The sequence below is a fragment of the Oncorhynchus masou genome, unplaced genomic scaffold (genome assembly GCF_036934945.1).
Source record: "Oncorhynchus masou masou isolate Uvic2021 unplaced genomic scaffold, UVic_Omas_1.1 unplaced_scaffold_876, whole genome shotgun sequence".
In the NCBI taxonomy this organism is placed as follows: Eukaryota; Metazoa; Chordata; class Actinopteri; order Salmoniformes; family Salmonidae; genus Oncorhynchus; species Oncorhynchus masou.
Window position 1 is genome coordinate 286,081 of NW_027015222.1, and position 17,139 is coordinate 303,219.

At 39.6% G+C, this 17,139-nt stretch overlaps 1 protein-coding gene across 2 annotated transcripts; it reads right to left on the reverse strand.

Moving 5' to 3' along the window:
* Positions 1–652: 652 nt before the first annotated feature.
* LOC135537951 (uncharacterized) lies at positions 653–9,571 on the reverse strand. Of its 2 annotated transcripts, XM_064963960.1 has the most exons (7): positions 9,467–9,571; positions 3,393–5,433; positions 3,114–3,277; positions 1,837–2,057; positions 1,522–1,651; positions 1,315–1,415; positions 653–1,211 (listed from the first exon to the last, which is right to left on the reverse strand). In XM_064963960.1, the coding sequence occupies exons 3-7, from the start codon at positions 3,222–3,224 to the stop codon at positions 1,073–1,075; spliced, it is 702 nt and encodes a 233-aa protein (XP_064820032.1). In that variant the 5' UTR covers positions 3,225–3,277; positions 3,393–5,433; positions 9,467–9,571; the 3' UTR covers positions 653–1,072. The 2 variants fall into 2 exon arrangements, with proteins under 2 accessions (XP_064820032.1, XP_064820030.1); XM_064963958.1 differs by lacking the exons at positions 3,393–5,433; positions 9,467–9,571 and having other exon boundaries at positions 3,114–3,386.
* Between the last annotated feature and the right edge of the window lie 7,568 nt (positions 9,572–17,139).

Genomic DNA, 17,139 nt, shown 5'->3' on the forward strand with positions numbered 1-17,139 from the left:
TCATGTTTTGGGGGTGGCAGCATCATGTTGTGGGGGTGCGTTGCTGCAGGAGGGACTGGTGCACTTCACAAAATAAATGGCATCATAAAGAAAGAAAATTATGTGGATATATTGAAGCAACATCTCAAGAAATCAGTCATGAAGTTAAAGCTGGGTTGCAAATGGGTCTTCCAAATGGACAATGACCCCAAGCATACTTCTAAAGTTGTGGCAAAATTGCTTAAGGACAACAAAGTCAAGGTATTGGAGTGGCCATCACAAAGCCCTCAATCCTATAGAAGATTTGTGGGCAGAACTGAAAAAGCATGTGCTGGCAAGGAGGCCTACAAACCTGACTTAATTACACCCGCTCTGTCAGGAGGAATGGGCCAAAATTCAACCAACTTATTGTGGGATGCGTGTGGAAGGTTACCCAAAATGTTTGACCCAAGTTAAACAATTTAAAGGCAATGCTACCAAATACTAATTGAGCAGGAATGTCAGGAATTGTAAAACAAAAACAACAACAATAAAACAGAGTTTAAATGTATTTGACTAAGGTGTATGTAAACTTCAGACTTCAACCGTATATGTTCTATATCTTTGATGTTTTGGGGTTTCCATGAACTAAGCCGGTTGTTGCAGAGTGAAGAAAGAGGCATGCACTGTAGGCTATACTATCCAGATGTTACACTTTATTAATAGATTCAGCTCATTTCAATACTTTTCAACAGAGAAGTTGTATGTATGTACAGTATGTGTCATTGATATTATACATACAGTAAACAAACCATGAATAAAATAAACGGAGGCAAATTGAATAATATTACGAAGTATCGTTACATTTCACATTCTAATAAAAAATATTGTATATATTTCATGTTAGCTTATGAGATAAGTACTGTTATAATGACGTAAGAAAATGGCCAAAACACCAAGTAGGCAAACAGAGGCAAAGTGCTGCATAGACTCTTGATTTCCTCTAAAGAACATTCATCTAACACTTACACTAGTGAGTCATTTAATGGCAACAGAAAAGTCAAGCCAAGATTTCAGAAGTTAGTCAGTGTTAATCTTCCAAATGTCAGAGTCATTATCTTACATCTTCTCTGTGAAACCATTTCTTCAGACTACTTCTTGAATTCCACTCCATTTTCTTCGCAAACTTGTATACGCATCCAAAGAGATCAGGGAACATTGTCAATATGTCAACAGAATCCGCATCCTCAGTGCTTCAGAGAAAGAGAGAGACAAAATATTCAACCACCTTCAATGGTAAGAGAGTAAATAAAGTTCATGTACATGTTTTTAGACAAAACTATTAATATGTCTTACTAGTGCTCATGAAGGTTGCGTATGAAGCGCAACAAACCCAATGTGTTGTCTGGGTAGGCCTTCTTTTTACCATCCAACTTGTTCATCAACTCAGGCGGCATCTGTGTACACAAATAAATAACAGTAAGTGTGACTACTACTAGACTAGACACTACACTAGGACGAATGTACATGTAAATAAAATGTATAAAATGGCGTCTTGCTCACCTTGGACTTCCACTTTGTGAACGACCTCGCCTCAGCACACTGGTCCAAAGCATGAAGGAGTCTTGGGTCTGCTTTGCGACAGTTCTCTGCTTCCTTCTCGTTACCAATTTTTCGTAAGTACTCCACTCTCCTGAAAACAACAGTGTACCTTTAAATGCATTCAACTGTGTCAGTGTCAAACGGTGATCACATTTGCATTGAGATAAATCGTCGTTAGAATCTGAACCCATTAAAAAAGGTAAATGTCCAGTGGAAAAAGTGAATCACTAATCTTAACTAACCTTCTGATTGACAAGTGTTAGCACTGCTTCTCACCTCTCCTCTGGCCAGAAGTATGGGTGGGCCAGTGTGTCCTCCACTGTAGGTCTCTTCTCTGGGTCTTCATTGATCATCCACTCAATGAGGTCCTTGGCCACTTCATCCTCAACATGTTCCAGTATGTACTTCCCTTGAAAAATGTTAACTTCACAATGGATGCCTTTGCCAAATGGATGATGTCCACCAGAGATGATGTAATACATTAACATCCCGGCCACCTGAAAAGTATATAGTCATAATTTATAATGTATTACATCTCTATAGCGCTTTTCATAACAATATCAAAATGATTCAATAGCAAAAAACAAACAACCAATACATCATCAAAAACAAACAACCAATACATCATCAAGAGTAGCCTAGCTATAGTCAGCTAGGTCAATCAATACATCATCAAAAGTAGCCTAGCTATAGTCACCAATACATCTAGGTCAACCAATACATCATCAAGAGTAGCCTAGATATAGTCAGCTAGGTCAACCAATACATCATCAAGAGTAGTCTAGCTATAGTCAGCTAGGTCAACCAATACATCATCAAGAGTAGCCTAGCTATAGTCAGCTAGGTCAACCAATACATCATCAAGAGTAGTCTAGCTATAGTCAGCTAGGTCAACCAATACATCATCATCAAGTCAGCTAGGTCAACCAATACATCATCTAGATATAGTCAGCTAGGTCAACCAATACATCATCAAGAGTAGCCTAGCTATAGTCAGCTAGGTCAACCAATACATCATCAAGAGTAGCCTAGATATAGACAGCTAGGTCAACCAATACATCATCAAGAGTAGTCTAGCTATAGTCAGCTAGGTCAACCAATACATCATCAAGAGTAGCCTAGCTATAGTCAGCTAGGTCAACCAATACATCATCATCTATAGTCAGTAGTCAACCAATACATCTCAAGAGTAGCTATAGTCAGCTAGGTCAACCAATACATCATCAAGAGTAGCCTAGCTATAGTCAGCTAGGTCAACCAATACATCATCAAGACTAGTCTAGCTATAGTCAGCTAGGTCAACCAATAGAGGCCGAGTCTTTGAGCGCATGCATCCTCCAAAGATAGAGAGACCGTTCATGGCTTGATCAGAAGGTGGTGGTCAGGGAGATGGTTGATGAAGTGTCTGGTGTCGATCTTGTAGAGGGCTACTCTGGGAACCAGAGTAGCCACTGGACTTCTCCTTCACAACATAGTTTAGTATGCATTCTATGAATTTGGCAAATAGGCCTGGTAATCAAAGTATAGTGAATTATTTAAAGTTGAAAACTAACCTGAATATCGGTGCTCCTCTTATATCCGATCCCACTGTCTTCATCTAAAGTTTCTCTGGCCTTCCAACATTTTGTTCCTGCACTGATTGTATGTAGAGTTGTTTGTCCCATGTTCAATTGTCGACTTATACCGAAATCGGCTAATCTCGCTCTGCCTGTAACATCTGAAGAGAAGATCATATAAAGTGCAGCATTGAAATGTAGGTTAATAAATAAAACATCAAAATAATATTTCTTTAGCCCACATTTTTGTTGAATTACTACATGGTCTGGTCTTACCTATTAAAACATTCTGGGGTTTGATATCCCGGTGCAGAATTTTTGTGTTTAGACTATGCAGAACACTTAGACTGCAGAGCACCTCGTGCACTATTTTCTTCAGGACAGGGGTCTTGTCCTCTGGTAGGTGGTCTTTGATGTATTCATCAAGGGTGTATTCACAGAGCTGAAGAACAAGGTAACCGAAGTGCTCGTCCTCTGCAAAGTCCACGTATCTCACAATGCAGGGACTATCCAGCTGAGGTAGTCTTAAAAACCCTCTTCTCTCTTCAGATCTTGGTAGTTTGACTTGAGCATTCTCTTCACGGCTACCTCAGTACCATCATCCTTCAAGCCCAGAAAGACTTCAGTTCCATCACTTCCTTTGGCTATTTGGAAATCTGGATGGACGACAAGATTGAGATTTCCCAATCTGTAAACCTTGCCTGCATCTATGTTGCTGAGTTCCTCCAACTGAGGCCTCCACCGCTCACTAACTTTGTGCCATTTCCGAGGTTTCAATTCTTCGGTGGTGGAGGGAAATGGTTTAACACTGGAATGTTCACCATGTACACCAGATTCTTCAACTGGAATTGATGAAGCATCAAGATCTGGCTTCTCAGTCATGGCAGGTGTACTTTTCTCTACCGACAACTCTTCCTGAATTGTCTTCTTCTTTATCTTCTTCTTCTTCTTCTTCTTTGATAGATTCATTCCCTGCAATTGTTCAGTTGTATCCGTTGGTGGGACTGGACTTCGTAGGGACATATCTAATTTCCTTAGCTTTTCTTTCAGATCTTCATCCATCTCCATTTCGGCAGTAACAAGTATTTTCTCCGGCACAGAGGTTATCCCTCGCGATGTGATAATCGCAGGTACACAGTTGAAGGTGTACAGATCTGCAAGCAGACCAAAAGTTAAAACACCTAAGTTTGAGGTCTGAGGATTGGCGAGATATGCTTGATCAGTGAATGAGATGATCCTCTTGCATAACTCCTCAACAAAAGGGAGGGTCCAGCCATGTTTGTGATTTGAAGCTTTCTGAGTAATCACATACAGTAGTCTGACAACTGAAATGTTGCGATTTAGTCCTTGAGGGGTACTTTTGGATTCATGTGTGAGGTATTTCAGAAGAGGGGGTATTACTACCAGTGACAGTCCAAGAGATATTTCTTTCATAATGTTAAAAACAGCTGTCAAGCAATTCACTACCATATCTTGTAAATGTTTGGGAATTTTAGGCAAACGATTGGTTGCCTCCTCAATGTAGAGATCAATTTTCTGAGATTCTCTCAGCCACTTTATGGATGCTTGACGATACTGATCCGCATTTTGTCCAATGGCGTTAAAAGACATGTCATATAGTGTGAGATGATTCACAGGGTTCACCACCAGCATGTGTTTGCCATATTCATTGAAAACATCCTCCACTGATTTGAGTCCTATTGCACAAGAAAAATCATAAAAAATCTTCAATTTGACAAAATTCTCACTCTCTGAAGAGAATTTCTGAATCATGCTTGCTATCTTTTGGTCAGTAGCGGGATATGCTTTGAGATTTCTTTCAGCAAATGCTCCAGACATCATCAACTGTTTCACAATGTCTTCTCTGTCATTGTTAGCTGCCAATTGAAGTGGAGTTAACATTTGGATTGGTGCCCCTTCTGGATCTGCTTTTGCTGCGATTAATCTACTCACTAAACTGACAGGAGCTTTTGACATTGCGGCATAATGCAAAGGAGCCCAACCATTTGTTGATTGGATGTTGGGGTCAGCACCTTCTTTCAGAAGAAATGTACAAATATTGTCATTTGTAAATGCAACAGCAGCAATTAAAGGGGTAACATCGTCATTCCACTCAGCACAAGGGTACTGTCTATTCAAGTCCTTGCCGCCTCTGATCAATTTCTTTAGTTTCTCCAACTTTCTGTCAATAATGCATTTTATAATTGGATCCGTTTTCCTTGGAACCACAGATACCGTTGGTAATTGTAATTGGAACTGGATTTGACCTGGGACGATATTCATTCTTCAAACATCTGCTTCTACAGGTACAGTAGATCTGTGGGATGACATCTCTGTTATTACCTCTGTTAACATGTTAAGTCAGGTACAGTCATAAGCCTTGCCCTATTCTTGTTCATAACAATTGCAAAGACATTGGTAACGTTGTACTGTAGTCAACTTTGTTCTGAAGTGATCGGCGGCCGTAGAGACAGATAAACGTCTTGATTCTATGTTTGGTGGAGAACTTCTGCTTATAAAGTGATGCTGAAGGGCAAAAAGCATCTAACGACCCAGTTAGCTGTTCTACTAGAGGTTTGAGAAAGTCGGTAAATAACAAGTGTTGGGAAACAGGTCTGAGATTTTACGATGAGACTATGAAGGTTCTAGCGATGAACTTAGCAAGATGCTTTCGGGAAACCATACCCTGGACAATAAATGAACACAATTTGAAAGACACCTTTTGCATGTGGAAATGTTATATAATTTTGTATAAATCACCTTCCGGTGAATAAACCATTGAATAAACCACCAAAAAACATGTTTTAAGTGAGAAGTAGGCATTGGTCCGAAGTCAAAAAAGAAAAGAAATTCACATGGGCATCACCATGCCTACCTCACCCATGCTCGTCCAAGGTTTTCCAGAATACTGCTTTGGCCTACTACAGTAGAAATGTTGGTCTGTTGTACTTCAAACGATGTGTATACAGGTTTCTTAGGATTCAAATCATCTCAAACAGCCTAATTCATACTCTTCAGAGGAATAAAGGACTTTACAGTGTTCTGCTATTAAAATAGTGTACAGCGCATTCGGAAGTATTCAGATGCCTTGACTTTTTCCACATTTTGTTACGTTACAGCCTTGTTCTAAAATTAATTAAATGTTTTTTTCCCCCATCAATCTGCACACAACACCCCACAATGACAAAGTAAAAACAGTTTAGACATTTTTGCAAATTAATAAAAAATGAAAAAAATTGAAATATCACATTTACATAAGTATTCAGACCCTTTACTCAGTCTTTTGTTGTAGCACCGTTGGCAGCGATTACAACCTTGATTCTTTTGGGTATGATGCTACACGCATGGCACACTTGTACTGGAGGAGTTTCTCTTCTTTGCAGATCCTCTCAAGTTCTGTCACGTTGGATGGGGAGTGTCGCGGCTCAACTATTTTCAGGTATCTCCAGAGATGTTCGATCGGGTTCTAGTCCGGGCTCTGGCTGGGCCACTCAAAAAGATATTCAGAGACTTGACCCAAAGTCACTGCTGCATTGTCTTGGCTGTGTGCTTTGAGTCATTGTCCTGTTGGAAGGTGAACCTTTTCCCCAGTCTGAATTCCTGAGTGCTCTGGAACAGGTTTTCATCAAGGATCTCTTTGTACTTTGGTCCATTCATCTGTCCCTCAATCCTGACTAGTCTCCCAGTCCCTGCCACTGAAAAACATTCCCACATCATGATGCTGCCACCACCATGCTTCACCGGATGGATGGTGCCAGGTTTCCTCCAGATGTGATGCTTGGCATACAGGCCAAAGAGTTCCATCTTGGTTTCAACAGACCAGAGAATCTTGTTTCTCATGGTCTGAGAGTCCTTTAGATGCCTTTTAGCAAACTCCAAGCAGGCTGTCATGTGCCTTTTACTGATGAGTGGCTTCCGTCTGGCCACTCTACCATAAAGGTCTGATTGGTGGAGTGCTGCAGAGATGGTTGTCCTTCTGGAGGGTTCTCCCATCTCTACAGAGGAGCTCTGGAGCTTTGTCAGAGTGACCATCGGGTTCTTGGTCACCTCCCTGACCAAGGCCCCCCCCCCGATTGCTCAGTTTAGCTGGGCTGCCAGCTCAAGGAAGATTCTTGGTGATTCCAAACTTTTTCCATTTAAGAATGATGGAGGCCACTGTATTCTTGGGGACCTTCAATACTGCAGACATTTTTTGGTACCTTTCCCCAGATCTGTGCCTCGACAGAATCCTGTCTCAGAGCTCTACGGAAAATTCCTTTAAGGAATGATTTGTACCAAATACAATGCTCTTAGTTTTAGAGATGTTCAAGAGCACTTCAAAGCACTTCATGATGACAGAAGTGAGTGCTACGGGATGAGAGTCATTTAGTTCAGTTACCTTTGCTTACTTGGGTACAGGAACAATGGTGGACATCTTGAAGCAAGTGGGGACAGCAGACTGGGGTAGGGAGCAGCCAGCTGGTCTGCGCATGCTCTGAGGACACGGCTAGGGATGCCGTCTGGGCTGGCAGCCTTGCGAGGCTTAACACATTTAAATGTCTTACTCACATCAGCCACGGACAACGACCTTCTATCTTTGAGGATAACACAGTGCCATAAAGTCCTTTCCAAAGTCCAGCCCGCTCCACTGTGTTATCCTCAAAGATAGAAGGTTTTGCCTGTTTGATTGCCTTACGGAGGGAATAACTACACTGTTTGTATTCAACCATATTCCTAGTCACTTTGCCATGGTTAAATGCGAAGGTTCGTGCTTTCAGTTTACCGCGAACGCTGCCATCTATCCATGGTTTCTGATTTGGGTAGGTTTTAATAGTCACAGTGGGAACAACATCCGCTATACACTTCCAAATGAACTCAGTCAACGTGTCAGTGTATACATCGATGCTATTCTCAGAGGCTACCCGGAACATATCCAAGTCACCGTGCTCAAAACAATCTTGAAGCATGGATTCCGATTGGTCAAAACAGCATTGAATAGACATAGCTACTGCATTAGGTCAAAGTCGTGTGCTGGAAAACCTTTGTAGAGCATGGGTGCTAATGTGAATTTCCTTTATTTTTCGGCTTCAGACCAATGCCTACTTCTCACTTAATACACATACATACATACATACATACATACATACATACACACACACACACACACACACACACACACACACACACACACACACACACACACACACACACACACACACACACACACACACACACACACACACACACACACACACACACATAAACACATACACACATACATACATACATATACACTACCGTTCAAAAGATTGGGGTCACTTATGGACATTTTTTGTCTATTACAATAACATCAAATTGATCAGAAATACAGTGTAGACATTGTTAATGTTGTAAATGACTATTGTAGCTGGAAACGGCAGATTTCTAATGGAATATCTACATAGGCGTACAGAGGCCTCACAAGTCCTCAACTGGCAGCTTTATTAAATAGTACCCCGCAGTCTCAACGTGAACAGTGAAGACTAGACTCCGGGATGCTGGCCTTCTATGCAGAGCTCCCCTGTCCAGTGTTCTTTTGCACATCTTAATATTTTCTTTTTATTGGCCAGTCTGAGATATGGCTTTTTTTTGCAACTCTATCTAGAAGACCAGCATCCCGGAGTTGCCTCTTCACTGTTGACGTTGTTTCTGGCCATTTTGAGCCCGTAATTGAACCCACAAATGCTGATGCTTCAACTAGTCTAAAGAAGGACAGTTTTATTGTTTCTTTAATCAACACAACAGTTTTAAGTTGTGATAACATAATAGCAAAAGGATTTTCTAATGATCTATTAGCCTTTTAAAATTATAAACATGGATTAGCTAATATAACGTGCCAATGGAACTCTGGAGTGATGGTTGCTGATAATGGGCCTCTGTATGCCTATGTAGATTTTCATTAAAAATCTGCAGTTTCCAGCTACTATAGTCATTTACAACATTAACAATATCTACACTGCATTTCTGTATATAACATCAATTTAATGTAATGGACAAAAAAATTGCTTTTATTTCAAAAACAAGGACATTTCTAAGTGACCCCAATATTACGACTCAGCAATGTTCACAATCCAATGAAGTGATAGATGGCAGGATAATCTAACAAGACAAGGAAAAATGATATCCTATTAAGCATTAGCAATGTAAATGATAGTTAAATGTTCCTTCTATTTGGTCATTGTGATAATAAACCCATCCACATCTGCTGCTGAGGTGACTGTGTTTCAGGAACTGAAACTCTGATGTCTAACGGAAACTTTGACAGTCTAAGATGTGAAAAGTCTGATATTATGTTAGCGTTAGAAATGTAAACAATAGTTAAGATTACTTACATTTTGTCATCGTGATATCGGCACCAACTTGCTTGAGGAAGTGTCCACAGACTATAGGAAAACTCAACCACACCTCTTTATCATGTGACTGTGTTTCAGGAAATGAAACTGATCCCTGCCTGGTGCCATTTTTGTCCAAAGAAGATAGCAACATCGACCTGGCCTGGTGTCTTCTTTATCACAAATCTGTCCCCTGCTATGTTTTGAGACTTCACTAAATACACTTCATCAGTTCTGTAAATATGTATGTCCTAATGTGAAAAGTGTGCGTCCACATTTTTAGATAAGTTCAGAAACGTTGCTTTCTATACTAGGAATAAAGTCTCTATTTGCATATGTCGTTGAAAAAAATCCCTGGCCACAGTAAACATTTTCCCAGGAAGTAAAATAGACCTTCACCTTGAACAATACTCAATAGAGGTAAACGTGTGTAACTGTAGTTATTATTAGAAAGTATCAACCTCTCTCACTTACCCACGCGCAATATATATATACAGCCATTAGAATATACAGTAGGGAGTTTATAGCCATTAGAATATACAGCAGTAGAAAGGAGTTTATAGCCATTAGAATATACAGCAGTAGGAAGGAGAGTTTATAGCCATTAGAATATTATAGCCATTAGAATATACAGCATTAGGAAGGAGAGTTTATAGCCATTAGAATATACAGCAGCCATTAGGAAGGGGAGTTTATAGCCATTAGAATATACAGCAGTAGGGTGTTTATAGCCATTAGAATATACAGCAGTAGGAGGAGTTTTATAGCCATTAGAATATACAGCAGTAGGAGGGGAGTTTATAGCCATTAGAATATACAGCAGTAGGAAGGGGAGTTTATAGCCATTAGAATATACAGCAGTAGGAAGGGAGTTTATAGCCATTAGAATATACAGCAGTAGGAAGGGAGTTTATAGCCATTAGAATATACAGCAGTAGGAAGGAGTTTATAGCCATTAGAATATACAGCAGTAGGAAGGGAGTTTATAGCCATTAGAATATACAGCAGTTGGAAGGGAGTTTATAGCCATTAGAATATACAGCAGTAGGAAGGGAGTTTATAGCCATTAGAATATACAGCAGTAGGAAGGGGAGTTTATAGCCATTAGAATATACAGCAGTAGGTAGGGGGAATTTATAGTAGGAAGGGAGTTTATAGCCATTAGAATATACAGCAGTAGGAAGGGAGTTTATAGCCATTAGAATATACAGCAAGGGAGTTTATAGCCATTAGAATATACAGCAGTAGGAAGGGAGTTTATAGCCATTAGAATATACAGCAGTAGGGAGGGGAGTTTATAGCCATTAGAATATACAACAGTAGGAAGGGAGTTTATAGCCATTAGAATATACAGCAGTAGGGAGTTTATAGCCATTAGAATATACAACAGTAGGAAGGGAGTTTATAGCCATTAGAATATACAGCAGGAAGGGGAGTTTATAGCCATTAGAATATACAGCAGTAGGAAGGAGTTTATAGCCATTAGAATATACAGCAGTAGGAGGGGAGTTTACATCTTGAAGCAAGTGGGGACAGCAGACTGGGGTAGGGAGCAGCCAGCTGGTCTCATGCTCTGAGGACACGGCTAGGGATGCCGTCTGGGCTGGCAGCCTTGCAGGGCTTAACACGTTTAAATGTCTTACTCACATCAGCCACGGACAACGACCTTCTATCTTTGAGGATAACACAGTGCCATAAACACAGCCCGCTCCTGTGTTATCCTCAAGATAAGAAAGGTTTTGCCTGTTTGATTGCCTTACGGAGGGAATAACTACACTGTTTGTATTCAACCATATTCCTAGTCACTTTGCCATGGTTCATCTGAAAGGTTCGTGCTTTCAGTTTATGACGCTGCCATCTATCCATGGTTTCTGATTTGGGTAGGTTTTAATAGTCACAGTGGGAACAACATCGCTATACACTTCCAAATGAACTCAGTCAACGTGTCAGTGTATACATCGATGCTATTCTCAGAGGCTACGGAACATATCCAAGTCACCGTGCTCAAAACAATCTTGAAGCATGGATTCCGATTGAATCAAGCAGCATTGAATAGACATAGCTACTGCATTAGGTCAAGTCGTGTGCTGGAAAACCTTTGTAGAGCATGGGTGCTAATGTGAATTTCCTTTATTTTTCGGCTTCAGACCAATGCCTACTTCTCACTTAATCTACATACATACATACATACATACATACATACATACACACACACACACACACACACATACATACACACATATACATACATGCATGCATATACACTACGTTCAAAAGATTGGGGTCACTTATGGACATTTTTTTGTCTATTACAATAACATCAAATTGATCAGAAATACAGTGTAGACATTGTTAATGTTGTAAATGACTATTGTAGCTGGAAACGGCAGATTTCTAATGGAATATCTACATGGGCGTACAGAGGCCTCACAAGTCCTCAACTGGCAGCTTTATTAAATAGTACCCCGCAGTCTCAACGTGAACAGTGAAGACTAGACTCCGGGATGCTGGCCTTCTGCAGAGCTCCCCTGTCCAGTGTTCTTTTGCACATCTTAATATTTTCTTTTTATTGGCCAGTCTGAGATATTTTTTTTGCAACTCTATCTAGAAGACCAGCATCCCGGAGTTGCCTCTTCACTGTTGACGTTGTTTCTGGCCATTTTGAGCCCGTAATTGAACCCACAAATGCTGATGCTTCAACTAGTCTAAAAGAAGGACAGTTTTATTGTTTCTTTAATCAACACAACAGTTTTAAGTTGTGATAACATAATAACAAAGGATTTTCTAATGATCTATTAGCCTTTTAAAATTATAAACATGGATTAGCTAATATAACGTGCCAATGGAACTCTGGAGTGATGGTTGCTGATAATGGGCCTCTGTATGCCTATGTAGATTTTTCATAAAAAATCTGCAGTTTCCAAGCTACTATAGTCATTTACAACATTAACAATATCTACACTGCATTTCTGTATATAACATCAATTTAATGTAATGGACAAAAAAATTGCTTTTATTTCAAAAGCAAGGACATTTCTAAGTGACCCCAATATTACGACTCAGCAATGTTCACAATCCAATGAAGTGATAGATGGCAGGATAATCTAACAAGACAAGGAAAAATGATATCTATTAAGCATTAGCAATGTAAATAATAGTTAAATGTTCCTTCTATTTGGTCATTGTGATAATAAACCCATCCCATCTGCTGCTGAGGTGACTGTGTTTCAGGAACTGAAAACTCTGATGTCTAACGGAAACTTTGACAGTCTAAGATGTGAAAAGTCTGATATTATGTTAGCGTTAGAAATGTAAACAATAGTTAGATTACTTACATTTTGTCATCGTGATATCAGCACCAACTTGCTTGAGGAAGTGTCCACAGACTATAGGAAAACTCAACCACACCTCTTTATCATGTGACTGTGTTTCAGGAAATGAAACTGATGGCCTTTTAAGAAGATAGCAACATCCCTGCCTGGTGTCTTCTTTATCTAAATCTGTCCCCTGCTATGCTTTGAGACTTCACTAAATACACTTCATCAGTTCTGTAAATACGTATCTCCTAATGTGAAAAGTGTGCGTCCACATTTTTAGATAAGTTCCAAGAAACGTTTGCTTTCTATACTAGGAATAAAGTCTCTATTTGCATATGTCGTTGAAAAATCCCTGGCCACAGTAAAAAATTTCCCAGGAAGTAAAATAAAGCAGCTTCACCTTGAACAATATCAATAGAGGTAAACGTGTGTAACTGTAGTTATTATTAGAAAGTATCAACCTCTCTCACTTACGCACGTAATATATATATATACAGCCATTAGAATATACAGCAGTAGGAAGGAGTTTATAGCCATTAGAATATACAGCAGTAGGAAGGGAGTTTATAGCCATTAGAATATACAGCAGTAGGGGAGTTTATAGCCATTAGAATATACAGCAGTAGGAAGGGGAGTTTATAGCCATTAGAATATACAGCAGTAGGAGGAAAGTTTATAGCCATTAGAATATACAGCAGTAGGAGGGGAGTTTATAGCCATTAGAATATACAGCATTAGGAAGGAGAGTTTATAGCCATTAGAATATACAGCAGTAGGAGGGAGTTTATAGCCATTAGAATATACAGCTTTAGGAAGGAGAGTTTTATAGCCATTAGAATATACAGCAGTAGGGTGTTTTATAGCCATTAGAATATACAGCAGTAGGAGGGGAGTTTATAGCCATTAGAATATACAGCAGTAGGAAGGGGAGTTTATAGCCATTAGAATATACAGCAGTAGGAAGGGGAGTTTATAGCCAGCTTGGAAGGTTACAGCAGTAGGAAGTAGGTTTTATAGCCATTAGAATATACAGCAGTAGGAAGGGAGTTTATAGCCATTAGAATATACAGCAGTAGGAAGGGAGTTTATAGCCATTATAATATGACAGTAGGGAGTTTATAGCCATTAGAATATACAGCAGTAGGAAGGGAGTTTATAGCCATTAGAATATACAGCAGTAGGAGAGGAAAGTTTATAGCCATTAGAATATACAGCAGTAGGAGGGAGTTTACATCTTGAAGCAAGTGGGGACAGCAGACTGGGGTAGGAGCAGCCAGCTGGTCTGCGCATGCTCTGAGGACACGGCTAGGGATGCCGTCTGGGCTGGCAGCCTTGCAGGGCTTAACACGTTTAAAATGTCTTACTCACATCAGCCACGGACAACGACCTTCTATCTTTGAGGATAACACAGTGCCATAAACGCAGCCCGCTCCACTGTGTTATCCTCAAAGATAGAAGGTTTTGCCTGTTTGATTGCCTTACGGAGGGAATAACTACACTGTTTGTATTCAACCATATTCCTAGTCACTTTGCCATGGTTAAATGCGAAGGTTCGTGCTTTCAGTTTACCGCGAACGCTGCCATCTATCCATGGTTTCTGATTTGGGTAGGTTTTAATAGTCACAGTGGGAACAACATCCGCTATACACTTCCAAATGAACTCAGTCAACGTGTCAGTGTATACATCGATGCTATTCTCAGAGGCTACCCGGAACATATCCAAGTCACCGTGCTCAAAACAATCTTGAAGCATGGATTCCGATTGGTCAAAACAGCATTGAATAGACATAGCTACTGCATTAGGTCAAAGTCGTGTGCTGGAAAACCTTTGTAGAGCATGGGTGCTAATGTGAATTTCCTTTATTTTTCGGCTTCAGACCAATGCCTACTTCTCACTTAATACACATACATACATACATACATACATACATACATACACACACACACACACACACACACACACACACACACACACACACACACACACACACACACACACACACACACACACACACACACACACACACACACACACACACATACATACACATACACACATACATACATACATATACACTACCGTTCAAAAGATTGGGGTCACTTATGGACATTTTTTGTCTATTACAATAACATCAAATTGATCAGAAATACAGTGTAGACATTGTTAATGTTGTAAATGACTATTGTAGCTGGAAACGGCAGATTTCTAATGGAATATCTACATAGGCGTACAGAGGCCTCACAAGTCCTCAACTGGCAGCTTTATTAAATAGTACCCCGCAGTCTCAACGTGAACAGTGAAGACTAGACTCCGGGATGCTGGCCTTCTATGCAGAGCTCCCTGTCCAGTGTTCTTTTGCACATCTTAATATTTTCTTTTTATTGGCCAGTCTGAGATATGGCTTTTTTTTGCAACTCTATCTAGAAGACCAGCATCCCGGAGTTGCCTCTTCACTGTTGACGTTGTTTCTGGCCATTTTGAGCCCGTAATTGAACCCACAAATGCTGATGCTTCAACTAGTCTAAAGAAGGACAGTTTTATTGTTTCTTTAATCAACACAACAGTTTTAAGTTGTGATAACATAATAGCAAAGGATTTTCTAATGATCTATTAGCCTTTTAAAATTATAAACATGGATTAGCTAATATAACGTGCCAATGGAACTCTGGAGTGATGGTTGCTGATAATGGGCCTCTGTATGCCTATGTAGATTTTCATTAAAAATCTGCAGTTTCCAGCTACTATAGTCATTTACAACATTAACAATATCTACACTGCATTTCTGTATATAACATCAATTTAATGTAATGGACAAAAAAATTGCTTTTATTTCAAAAACAAGGACATTTCTAAGTGACCCCAATATTACGACTCAGCAATGTTCACAATCCAATGAAGTGATAGATGGCAGGATAATCTAACAAGACAAGGAAAAATGATATCCTATTAAGCATTAGCAATGTAAATGATAGTTAAATGTTCCTTCTATTTGGTCATTGTGATAATAAACCCATCCACATCTGCTGCTGAGGTGACTGTGTTTCAGGAACTGAAACTCTGATGTCTAACGGAAACTTTGACAGTCTAAGATGTGAAAAGTCTGATATTATGTTAGCGTTAGAAATGTAAACAATAGTTAAGATTACTTACATTTTGTCATCGTGATATCGGCACCAACTTGCTTGAGGAAGTGTCCACAGACTATAGGAAAACTCAACCACACCTCTTTATCATGTGACTGTGTTTCAGGAAATGAAACTGATGGCCTTTTAAGAAGATAGCAACATCCCTGCCTGGTGTCTTCTTTATCACAAATCTGTCCCCTGCTATGTTTTGAGACTTCACTAAATACACTTCATCAGTTCTGTAAATACGTATCTCCTAATGTGAAAAGTGTGCGTCCACATTTTTAGATAAGTTCAGAAACGTTGCTTTCTATACTAGGAATAAAGTCTCTATTTGCATATGTCGTTGAAAAAAATCCCTGGCCACAGTAAACATTTTCCCAGGAAGTAAAATAGAGCAGCTTCACCTTGAACAATACTCAATAGAGGTAAACGTGTGTAACTGTAGTTATTATTAGAAAGTATCAACCTCTCTCACTTACGCACGTAATATATATATATACAGCCATTAGAATATACAGCAGTAGGAAGGGAGTTTATAGCTATTAGAATATACAGCAGTAGGAAGGGAGTTTATAGCCATTAGAATATACAGCAGTAGGGAGTTTATAGCCATTAGAATATACAGCAGTAGGAAGGGGAGTTTATAGCCATTAGAATATACAGCAGTAGGAGGGAAAGTTTATAGCCATTAGAATATACAGCAGTAGGAGGGGAGTTTATAGCCATTAGAATATACAGCATTAGGAAGGAGAGTTTATAGCCATTAGAATATACAGCAGTAGGAGGGAGTTTATAGCCATTAGAATATACAGCTTTAGGAAGGAGAGTTTATAGCCATTAGAATATACAGCAGTAGGGTGTTTATAGCCATTAGAATATACAGCAGTAGGAGGGGAGTTTATAGCCATTAGAATATACAGCAGTAGGAAGGGGAGTTTATAGCCATTAGAATATACAGCAGTAGGAAGGGAGTTTATAGCCATTAGAATATACAGCAGTAGGAAGGGAGTTTATAGCCATTAGAATATACAGCAGTAGGAAGGGAGTTTATAGCCATTAGAATATACAGCAGTAGGAAGGGGAGTTTATAGCCATTAGAATATACAGCAGTAGGAAGGGAGTTTATAGCCATTAGAATATACAGCAGTAGGAAGGGGAGTTTATAGCCATTAGAATATACAGCAGTAGGAGGGGAAGTTTATAGCCATTAGAATATACAGCAGTAGG

Excerpts from the sequence above, each read along its gene's own strand:
- LOC135537951 (XM_064963958.1), bottom strand. The coding sequence starts at position 3,293 with ATGATCTTCTCTTCAGATGTTACAGGCAGAGCGAGATTAGCCGATTTC. Across the intron at positions 1,652-1,836 it reads TACTTCTGGCCAGAGGAGAG|GAGAGTGGAGTACTTACGAA; the intron begins GTGAGAAGCAGT and ends TGTTGTTTTCAG. Across the intron at positions 1,416-1,521 it reads TCACAAAGTGGAAGTCCAAG|ATGCCGCCTGAGTTGATGAA; the intron begins GTGAGCAAGACG and ends TTGTGTACACAG.